This window comes from Hemiscyllium ocellatum, chromosome 6 (genome assembly GCF_020745735.1).
Source record: "Hemiscyllium ocellatum isolate sHemOce1 chromosome 6, sHemOce1.pat.X.cur, whole genome shotgun sequence".
Lineage (NCBI taxonomy): Eukaryota > Metazoa > Chordata > Chondrichthyes > Orectolobiformes > Hemiscylliidae > Hemiscyllium > Hemiscyllium ocellatum.
The window spans coordinates 3841502-3853696 of NC_083406.1; the positions used below are offsets into that span (position 1 = coordinate 3841502).

The 12195-nt window shown below is 38.8% G+C and overlaps 1 protein-coding gene across 1 annotated transcript in view; it reads left to right on the plus strand.

Moving 5' to 3' along the window:
• Window positions 1-12195, plus strand: part of LOC132816349 (protein diaphanous homolog 3-like) — a 545172-nt gene that overhangs the window by 86515 nt on the left and 446462 nt on the right. The window contains exon 5 of the mRNA XM_060825802.1: window positions 3752-3888. Within this exon, the coding sequence (XP_060681785.1) occupies window positions 3752-3888 (137 nt within the window). The remainder of the gene's footprint in view (window positions 1-3751; window positions 3889-12195) is intronic.

The following is a 12195-nucleotide window of genomic DNA, read 5'->3' on the forward strand; positions in this document are numbered from 1 at the left end:
TTTGGGGCCTTGGATGGGGGTGAAGGGGGAGGTGTGGGCGCAGGTTTGCACTTCTTCGGATGCCAGGGGAAGGTGCCAGGAGGGGAGGGTGGGTTGGTATGGGGCGTGGACCTGACAAGAGAGTCACGGAGGAGAATGGTCCCTCTGAAACACAGATAGAGGTGGAGAGGGAAATATATCTCTGGTGATGGGGCCTGTTTATAGGTGGTGGAAATGGCGGAGGATAATGCGAGATATCCAGACTCTGGATGATACAATTACAATGAAGGAACAGTAAATTAGTTCCAAGTCAAAATTGCTTGTATTTTTTGGATGGAAAATAATAAATGGTGGTGTTCCCAAGTGTCTTTTGCCCTTGTCCTTTGTGTGTTTAGTAGACTATTGATGGAGTCTGAATGAGTGCTGCAGTATACCCCGCAGTCACATATTGCAGTCACTGTGGAATTGAGTATCTGTTTTGCATTGGTGGCTGATAGATGAAGCTGGCTACCTTGTTCTGTGAGCTTGTTGACTTTTTTTTGTAGTCAACCACATCCATGGAGGGTATTCCTTCACAGTCCTAACTTGTACCTTGTAGATGGTGGACAGGAAATGGGAGACAACTGGAAAGTTATTCATTGCATGATTCCCAGCCTCTGACCCTCTCTTGTAGCCACAGTATTTATATTGCTGGTCCAGCTTAGTTTTTGGTCAATTGTAATCCCCTGGATGTTGGCAGTGATAGATTCAGTGATGGTAATGGCATTTGATGACATGGAAGATATTTTCTTTTGGAGATGGTCATTGCTCAGTCCTGGTGTGTCATGGAAAATTATTATATTCTGTCTTGTTGGAGATGGTCATCATTCAGAACTGTTGTGGCATGAATGATACTTTCTACTTGCCAATCCAAAAGTCAACGTTGCTTAGATCTTGCTACATTTGGCAGCAGTATAATGAGAATTGCAAATGGTATTGAACATTGTGCAATCATCAGCGAATAATCCTGCCTCTGACCTTATAATGGAGAAAAAGCTATTAATGAAGCAACTAAAATTGATTGGATCAAGGGAATGTGGTGATGTCCTGGAATGGAGATGACTGGCCTCCAACGCCTACAACCCTCTTCTTTTGTGCTTGGTATGACTCCAAGCAGCAGACAGTTTTCCACTGATTCTGATTGTTTTTAGTTTTGCTCAGGCTCCTTGATACCACACCTGTTTGAATGGTTCTGTGATATTGAGGGCAGTAATCTGCCATTCAGAGCTCAACTCTTTTGTCTATGTTTGAATCAAGGTTGTAATGAATTCAGGAGTTAAGTGGCTCTTGTGGAGCCTAAGCTGAGCATTGGTGTGCAGGTTATTCTTTTGCAAATGCTATTTGATTGCAGTATCAGTGATTCCTTCCAACACTTTGCTGAGGTCTGATAGTAGACTGAAGAGCAGCAATTGGTAAATTTGATTTTGCCCTGCTGTTTGTTGATGGGATTTACCTAGGTTATTTTCCACATTGTTGTGTAGCTGTCAATATTGTAGCTGAACTGGAACAGATTTATTAGGTTTGCAGTTGAGAGTGCGGTGCTGGAAAAGCACAGCAGGTCAGGCAGCATCCGAGGAGCAGGAGAGTCTATGTTTTGGGCATAAGTTGACTCTCTGCTTCTTGGATGCTGCCTGACCTGCTGTGCTTTTCTAGCACAACACTCGCGACTCTAATCTCTAGCATCTGCAGTCCTTACTTTAGCCTTATTAGATTTGCGGCTATTTCTGAAGTTCAAGCCCTCATGTTGTCAAGTTCCATTACCTTTCTGGGATGCTGTACTTTCAACTGTTTATTGATATCTACAGCATGGAAACAGACCCTTTAGTCCAAGCCGAGTGAATCAGCATCTGTGATGCTGGGAACTTCTGGAAGAGACTGAAATGAATCTATTCCATACTTCTGCCTGAAGATGGATGCAAATGTTTTTGCCACACCTTTTGCATTGATGAGCTGGGCTTCCTGTTGCTGAGTACGTTTATGTATTCTCCTGTGCTTATTCTTGTTTAATTGCTCAGCATCATTTATGATCTGATATGGCAGGACTGCAGAGTTTAAATTTGGTCTGTTAGCTGTGGAATTGTTTTGTCCTGTCAATTGCATGCAGTTTATGCTTTATGGCATCCATGTTGTTGCTTCAGCAGATTGACACCATATTTTTAGGTATGCCTGGTGCTGCTCCTGGCGTGCTCTTTCGCATTCTTCATTGAGCTAGGGTTGATCTTCTGGCCGAGTGATAATAGTCAAGTTGGGGGATATACCAAACCATGAAGGTACCGTTTGATTTGGCACCTCATGGGGGCCCAGTTTTGAGGACTTAGATTTGTACAAACTTTGTTCTATGTAGCACAACTGGCCGTGTCTCCTGATACGATGGTATCCTAAATATGACGATAGGACATGGCCTCCATAATGAATGTGTCATGGTCACTTTTCTCGATGCTTTATTCAACAGGTGCATCTGTAACAGGTAAAGATAAGTTTTTCCCTTGCTTCCTTTCAAGATATAGCTTAGCAGCAATGTTCATTGAGACTCAGTAGCTTGGTCAATCTTGGTGCTGCTGAGTCACTCTTGCTGGTGGACTTTGAAGTCCCTTACTCATTCTGTACATTCCGTGCACTTGCTACCAATTGTCCTTTCTCAAAATGGTGATCGACATGGAAAATTACTGATTTATTAGTTGAAGGACAGGGCTTGGTGACAGTGAGTTGAAAGTTTCCTACCCCTGTTTGAACACATGCCAGAAGACTTCACAGAATCATAAGTTCATCCTGTGGCATCTCCAGGTAGCTCCTTCCTGATTGTGTGTTATCACTATCTGCTCTATCATAAATAGGAAATGTGAAGGTGGGAAATCACAGCCATCGAGTTTAGGGCAATTTATGCCTGAACTCCATGAAGTCTACCCTGTACTGTCATGTGTGAGTTGGTGCAGTACAAGGGACAGTGTAATTACTGAGCAGAGATTCTGGGGACAAACTGACTTTTGCGCGGGTGCCATTGATATGCAAAGTGCATCTTCTGAAGATACCACTTCTCCTTCCTTCCAGCACTTTTAAAAAGTTTGTGAGAAAAACAGATTGTCACTTCAACTTCCCCACCCATGTCAACCATGATAATGAGTTGGTGGAGTAATATTTGTTTCATTTAACTCTTAATTATTTATTTAGTTGTGGCCAGTATTGGTGCCAGTCCATACTTCACATTACAGATTCAAGTTCCAAAATGGATACAAAGATGGTGGGCAAGGTGCCTGCTCTATATTTACCCCATCGTCCTGAAAACACACATAGTGTGACCTTATAGTATCCAGCTAATATTTGTTAATTTGTGTTGTAAAGATGCTATGTGCTGTCTTGTTGTCTCTGAGTTATTCAAAAATAAACCCAAATAAAGCTGGGAAATCTGATTTCAAAGGGAAGATGACTTTGGATTTTGTCTGTCAATCTAAATAATTATTTGTTTGATCTATCTCGCCGTAGAATTTGATGACATAAATACAGAATGTGTAGCCCAATACAGCACACGTAATGTGCGGAATAAGGATATATATCCTTTAACATTTGAAATATTATGAACATTATTTAGATTGATTATAAAACAATCAATCAATATTTGTTAATTTTGAGAACAATTCAAAAATATTAAATAAATGTTTTTTTTTCCTTTTCACAGTTGCGTTGAACACTATTATTTACAAATCATGTTCTCAGTGTGATTTTTGTTATTTTTCAGGGCTCTTTGAAAAACAGACAATATACTGCTACCTTACCCCATGAATTCATCCATGAGCTAAAATCTGGCGTTGCAGATGAAAGACTTTGCAGTTTTTTGGAATCCCTCCGTGTATCCTTGACCAGCAATCCTATCAGGTAAAGAAGATATATTACGTGTTTGGATCAGGCACTTGTAGAATGTTATAGAGTCATAGAGATGTACAGCATGGAAACAGACCCTACGGTGCAACTTGTCCAATGCTGACTAGATATCCTAACCTAACTAATCCCATTTGCCAGCACTTGGCCCAAATCCCTTTAAATCCTTCCTATTCATATACCCATCCAGATGCTTTTTAAATGCTCTAATTGTATCAGCCTCCACTACCACTTTTTCTGGCAGCTCATTCCATGCACACACCACCCTCTGTATGAAAACGTTGCCCCTTAGGTCCCTTTTATGTCTTTCCCCTCTCACCCTAATCTGATGCCCTCTCGTTTTAGAATCCCCCATCCCCAGGAAAAAGACCTTGTCTACCTATCCATGCCTCTCAAGATTTTATAAACCTCCACAAGGCTATCTCTCATCCTCCGATGCTCCAGGGAAAATAGCCCCAGCCTGTTCAGCCTCTCCCTACAGCTCAAATCCTCTAACCCTGGCAACATTCTTGTAAATCTTTTCTGAATCCTTTCAAGTTTCACAATGTCCTTCTGATAGGAAAGAGACCAAAATTGCATGCATTATTTCAAAAGTGGCCTAACCAACGTCATGTATAGCTACAACATTACCTCCCAACTCCTAAACTCAGTGCTCTGACCAATCAAGGAAAGCATACCAAATACCTTCTTCACTATCCTATCGACCTGCGACTCTTCTTTTAAGGAGCTACGAACCTGCACTCCAAGGTCTCTTTATTCAGCAGCACTCCCTAGGACCTTACAATTAAGTGTCTAAGTCCTGCTAAGATTTGCTTTCCCAAATTGCAGCACCTCACACTTATCTAAATTAAACTCCATCTGCCACTTTTCAGCCCATTGGCCCATCTGGTCAAGATCCTGTTGTAATCTGAGATAACCTTCTTCGCTGTTCACTACACCTCCAATTTTGGTGTCATCTGCAAACTTACTAACTATACCTCTTATGCTCACATCCAAATCATTTATATAAATGGTGAAAAGTAGTGGACCCAGCACCGATCCTTGTGACACTCCACTGGTCACAGGCCTCCAGTCTGAAAAACAACCCTCCACAACCACCCTCTTTCTTCTGCCTTTGATTCAGTTCTGTATCCAAATGGCTAGTTCTCCCTTTATTCCATGAGATCTGCCCTCGCTAACCAGTCTCCAATGGGGAACCTTGTTGCACTCCTTACTGAAGTCCATATAGATCACATCCACTGCTCTGCCATCATCAATCCTCTTTGTTATTTTTTCAAAAAACTCAATCAAGATCCTGGGACATGATCTCCCACATTTCTTAACTTGATCACTGTTGCCTTGCTCGCTCGTGCAACCACCCTATACCACTTTGCAACCATATTACAACAACCTCAAAGCTTACTTTCTTACCTTATTTAGTGTCATCAGCAAAATTGGTTAATTGCAATCGGAACTGTGTCCTTATTCAACTCTGCAAGCCCAAAAGTGCACCATTTTGGTATTCTGTTTTGTTCTCTTTACTAATTCTCAATTCCTGCTAGCATATTTTCCTAATCACTTAAACCATAGCCTGTTTAATTATCTATTTTGTGTCATGTTATTAAATATTTTTGAAAACATAAATATACCATCCCCATTGTATGGCCAGTAATACCCTCAAACGTCTCTAACACATTTGTCTTTAGTTTTTTGAAATAAAGTTGTCTCTGCCTAATGGTATTGTGACATTACAAGTGCTCTGTTATCATATTCTTAATGATAGATTCAACATTTTCTCAACTCCTAATGTCAGGTCAACTGTTCTACATTTCCCTGTTTTCTTTTTCCCTTCTTTGTTGAACATTGGGGTTGCATTTGCAACATTCTAATCGATGGAAGCCGTTTTATTATCTTGGGAATGCTGGGATGTCAAACCTAACACATCCATTATCTTTGTAGCTATTCCTTTTTTAAACTGTAGAATGCCAGCTTTCATGTCCAGATTTTTTTATTGGATCTTAGTCCCACTAGCTTCTCCAGTATTATGTCTTTTCAATTTTCCTTTTTATTAGAAGATATATGCAAGTACAGTTTTTGCTTTTAAAAAAATAAATTATCATTTCTTAGACTTGTTCAGGAAGTTAAGTATTGCTGTAAATCTGCAGATACTGTACATCTTGCAGATACTTTAACCTGATTGATTTTAAATTTAGTAAGCAAAGAAGGTTTCATTTTCTTCTTGAAAGAGAATAGCACCACCATATGCTAGAGTATATTTCTTATTTCTCACTGCTGCAGAATATATCCTGCAGGAATTTCCCATAAGTCTACTTTGTCTTTTTAACACTTACTTTATAGGCTCCAAGTTCTGTTCTTTAACTTGTTTATTCCGATTTAGCATTTTAGAGTCGTAGCACATTGCAACACAGAAAGAGACGTTTTGGCCCATTATGCCCATGCCAGTCATCAAGCTCCTATCTACTCTCATCCCATTTCCCAGCATTTGGCTCGCAGCCTTGTGTGCCTTGGCATTTGAAATGTTTGTCTAAATACTCTGTAAATGATGGGATAGGTCTGACTTCTGTAACCATTTCAGGCAATGAATTCCAGATACCCACCATTAATTTCTCCTTAAATTCTCTCCAAACCTACTGCCGCTTAATTTAAATCTAATTTTAGCTTCCTCTTAATTGACTCCTCTAGCAAGTGGAAATGTTTCTTCCTATTGACCCCATCTATGCCTCTTATAATGGGGTAGATCTTGATCAAGTCCTTATCTGGCTTCTCTACTGCATGGAACACAACTCCAGCCGGTGTAATCTTTCTTCAGAGCTGAAATGCTCCAGCTCAGGGAGGATCCTGGCAAATCTCCTCTGTACCCTCTCCAATGCAATCATATCTTTCTAGTAGTGTGGTGACCAGAACAGTACACTAGCTGTGGCCTAACCATTATACAAACAGCTCTTTCATAACTTCTTGTTTTCCATGCCTCGACTAAATAAGGCAATTATCTCAGATGCTTTCTTTACAACCTTATCCACCAGTCCTGCAGCCTTCAATAATCTATGTACAAGTACACCAAGGTTCCACTGACCCTCAGTACTACCCAGATTCCTACCATTCACAATATACTCCCATACACTGTGAGGTCCCAATGGCTGTGACCCATGCAGTACCTTGTTTAAAGCCTTCTTGAAGTCCAGGCAGATTACATTGAGGCCAAAATATTGGATCATTCCAAGAAGGAGTTGGATATAGCACCTGGCAGACATAGTAGCTGTGAGCGGCACATTGTCAGAAAGATGTAAACATGTTATGTAAAGATGTTTAAAGAAAGATGTGGGCGGCACAGTGACTTAGTGGTTAGCACTGCTGCCTCACAGCACCAGGGACCCAGGTTCAATTCCAGCCTTGGGTGACTGTGGGTTTCCTCCGGGTGCTCCTGTTTCCTCCCACCATCCAAAGATGTGCAGGTCAGATGAATTGGCCATGTTAAATTGCCCATAGTGTTAGGTGCATTAGTCAGTCGAGGGTGGGTTGCTCTTCAGAGAGTCGGTGTGGACTTGTTGGGCCGAAGGGTCTGTTTCCACGCTGTAGGGAATCTAATCTAGAACGTTGAAGAGAGTGCAGAAGCAATTTATGAGAATGGTTCCAGGGATGAGGGACCTTTGTTATGAAGATAAATTGAAGAATTGGAGAGGAGTTAGACTAAGAGGAGGTCTGGTAGAATGTTTCAAAACAGTCTGTTAGGAGTGCGTAAATGGAAGAAATGTGAAAGGATACAGTAAAAAGGCAAGCGAGTTGTACTAGGCAATGATGTTCAGCTGAAAAATGGTGTAGACATGATGAGCTGAATTGTCTCCTATGCCATCACACTTGTGTGATTGTGTAATTTCTATATTTACATGGTTTTTTTTGATAGTGAATACAGATACAAAGCCATAATTTAAATCCAAACCTATGTCTTCTGGCTCCTTTGCAAGTGGCCACTTTAGTCCCTCATGGCACCTATTCTTCCCTGGCTATTCTTATGCTCCTAATGTATTTAGAAAATGCCTTTGATTAATACTTTATTTTAAATGCGAATGTTTGCTTTCATGGCCCTCTTTGCTCTCCTAATTTCTTTCTGTTCTGCACTTTTTATACTCATGTAGGATTTCTCTTCTTTTTAACCCTTTGTGTTTGCCAATAAGCTTCTATTTTCTTTCATTTCTACTCCTGTGTGTCCCCCAGCAACCATATTTCCCTGGACTTGTTTGATCCCCCTTTACCTTCACAAGAACGCATTGGACCTGCACTCTTACCATTTCCTTTTCAAATGACTACCACAGCTCTGATGTTGCTTTTCCTACAAGTAGTTTCTCCCAGTCCACTTTTGTTCTAGCCTGTCATATTGTGTTAAAATTGTCAATCAAGGGCCATCATTTCCACTACAATTTTGTCTTTCACCATAACTACTTTAAATCTTACTGAGTATGGTCACAATCATTGAAATGCACCCCAACTAAAATTTGTACTTTTTGTTCAGCTTCGTTCCCCAAAATCTTCGCAGTCCAGGACTTGGAATCCCATTAGTTGCTATTTCATGCAACTTCCATGATCAAAGAATAGAAGTTGTATTTAACTGCATTTCATCAAGTTTCACTTCACTTAAATTATTTTTGTTTGTAACTTGAGTTGGTCAGCATAGACATGGCGGACTGAAGCATCTGTTTCTGTGGTTTATGACTTAATCCTTGCATTATAAAACTATAATTCTAAAAGCAGCATTCTGGGCAGTTGAAGTAACCAACATGCATTTGCCAAAGCAGGAACAACATTTACATGTTCTGATGAAGGGTCACTTGAGATATTAATTCTGATTTCTGTCAACAGATGCTGCCAGATCTGCTGAGTTTATCCAACAATTTCTGTATTTGTTTCATATTTCCAGCAGTTCTTTGTTTTATAACTACATTTACTGTAAAATGTTGCTGTAAAATTTAACAACATTGAGCATGAGAAAACATGCAAGATGTTTTACAGGAATGTAACAAGATAAATAATTGTGTAAGAGCTGAATGACTAAAACCTTTAAAAAAGAAAGAGTTTAAAGGACTACTTAAAAATGGTAAAGAGAAGTGATTTACAGAATTTTTTGGAGGGAATTCTCGTGCTTTATGTCGAGACAAGTGAATGCAGTCATTAATATAATTCTAGGGAAATTTTCAATTAGATATGGACTTCAGAAATTGAATGCACTCAGGTAATGTAGATGTGGAGTTGATAAGATGGTTGTGAGGTAGTTGCTTAGAACAGCAGCATTAGAATCAACCAGAGAGCAATCTATACAAATATATGAATGCAGGCAGGAGTTTGGTCTTTTTAACTTGATTTGATATTCAATAAAGTGATGACAAATTTGATTATAATCTCAAATCCACATCCCTTCACAACCTCTGATAATTTTCCAACCCTTGCTTATCAAGAACAATTCCATGCCACTCAGTGAAAGCGTTATTTTTTGCTTCACCTTTGATTTAAATGGGCAACCCTTTACTTTAAAGCAGTGATCCCGCATTCTAGATTTTCTTATAGGATGAAACATTCTCTCCACACCACCTTGTTAATTTGCCTCAGCATTTGATATTCAAACAAATCATGTTCTACTTTTCTAAACTTTTGCAGCTACAAGCCTAGCCTTTTGAATCTTTCTTTGAAGGACGACTTTCCCATGCTAAGTATTATTCTGGTCAGTCTCCTCTGAACAGTTTCCAATGCATTTACATCTTTCCCGAAATAAGGAGTCCAATATTGTACGTAGCACTTAGATGTGATCTCACGAGTGCCTGCTATAACTGAAGCATAATTTCCCTACTTTTATATTTAATTGCTCTTTCAATAAAGAATAGCATTTTATTAGCTTTTACATTCACTTGCTGTACCTACATATTGGCCTTTAAAGATTTATGTACAAAGGCACCCAAATTCCTCTGTATCTCAAAACGTCTACAATCTACCATTATTTAAATGATATGTTTTGAAATTTCCTGCTAAAATGGATAATTTCACATTTTCCCACTCCATTTATGAGTCTTTTTCTGACTGTCTTAACCTATGTACATACTCCTTTAGCATGGCATGAAATTGAGTTATGAAGAAGACACATTTTCTGTCATCAGGAAATATTGCAACTATAACTTTGTCCCTCATCCAATCCTTTGTTAAAATCGTAAGCAGGTGAGGCCACAGTACTGATCCCTGTGACGCGTCCTTTGTTGCATCTTTCCAACTGGAGCTAGATTCATTTATACTTACTCTATGCTTCTTATTAGCCAGTCAATGTTCTAAATATGCTAATATGCTGACCTCTTCGCCATCCACATTAACCTTTGTGGTACTTCATCAAATGCCTTCTGGAAATTCATGTTCTTTACGCCCACAAGTTCCACTTTATCCACAAGACATGTTACTTCTACAAAGAAATCTAATGGATCGGTTAAAGAGACCTTTTCTGTCAGCCAATAACTATATGATTTGTTCTCAGTTAGTCGAACAGTTTGAAGCTAAGGGTAGAGAAAAGTGTTCGGTTTTTGCCCAACTCAAAATGGCTTCCCTGTTCTCTGCTGTAAAAACTGACAATAAATATAAAGAAAACTAATTTATCTTTCTTGTAACCATAGTTGTGGTATGCTTTGGCTTTGAATAATAAATCAGAGACATTTTTGAGGTAACCAGTCAACTGTGTCACTCACCAACCTGCGGAAGGATTTGAAGGAAGATGATTAAACCAATATACTGCCCAGTAGAAGGGTCATCAGGATTATCCCAACAACAGAACCTGACGCATGGACAGTCGAACTACCTTTCCAATTTTTTTCCTCTGTCAATAATCTATTTTACCCTGTCTGTTTGTGTGTCTAAGGGTGAGTTCATAAAGGAATTAGAACTTCAATTAGTTGCCTTATATCTCAACAGTTCATAACTGTTTACTTGTAGCCAAAGTACAATTCCTTCAAATAAATAGGGGTTCTTGTTCAGTGTAGAAGCTTGGTCTGTGCTTTCTATCAATTTGAGTCTGAAAGTCAGGCAAATTGAGGAACTTTGTGGACTTCTTAAAATATTTAACTTTTGTGGCACCTCCAGGAAGAGTGGGATTTTAATTACAGCACACCAACCCACTGTGTTATAACGATTTATCAATTTTCCAGAGATAATTTCTGTAAAGAACACTCAGTTTGTTAACTTTTTTAAGAAGAATGTAAACACTCTTATCATCTATTTTGATATTTCTGGCTTGCTTTCTCTTGTCCTATAGTTTTTCACTCCTTATTTCTTCTTTCACCATTCTTTACCATTTTAAATATTCTGTGCAATCTTCTGACATTCTATCTGTCTTTGCACAATTGTATTTTGTTTTAATTTGATGCTACCTTTAACTATTTCCATTTACTCATGAATAATGGGTCTGACCTTTGGAATTGTTTTTACTCATTGGAATATATCTTTTCTGTGTATTCTGCAATGTACTCTTGAATGTCCATCACTGCATCTTCTTTGATCTAACTTTTTAACGTAGTTTGGGGAATTTGCTTGAACCAGCTTTGCCCTTATGCCACGGAAATTGCCCTGTATCATTTTAAATTTAAGCTGTGTCCACTCCTCTCTCCCTCACATTGAGTGAAAAATACACGCATATTATTGTTATTGCTACCTAGGATGCCTTCATTGAGATAATTCATTAATCATGGAATAAAACAGTATTGTTTAATTATCTTTTAGTGAATTCTGCTTATGTGAAAATATATCATACCAGCCATGGGTTCTACCATGAACAATTTGATATAGCTTTCAGATAAGTGTACATCCTTTTTAAATGCAGTATGAATTTGAACTGAAGTGATTGGTTGTAAAGTACTTTAGGAGGTAACAATAAATTCAAGTTTCATTTACTTTTATCATGTGCTCTTTTGTTCTTTGTTCCTGCTAGAAATCTTTGAGTTGCAAATTAATCTTAAAATCTGAATTTCATGACTTACTCTTTTTGAACAATCAGGATGCTTGTCTTGCCGTCCAGTGGAATATTAACAAAATCAGAATTTGAACAACCGAGTCTTAAACAAAGCTTCAAATTTAGAGATCCAAATCTAAAAATGGTTGAGAGACTTATTTTTCTTCTTTCCCAGTTTTCTGACCAGTGTGCTTCATACCAGGAAGCATAATTGTGAGTGCCTTGGAAAGTTTGAGTATAGATAATCATGCAGATCCTTTTCAGACTATAAATTTATCAGGCTCGGATAATCTGGAATTCTGTTGTCTCATGATAAATTTAACTAAAAAAAACCT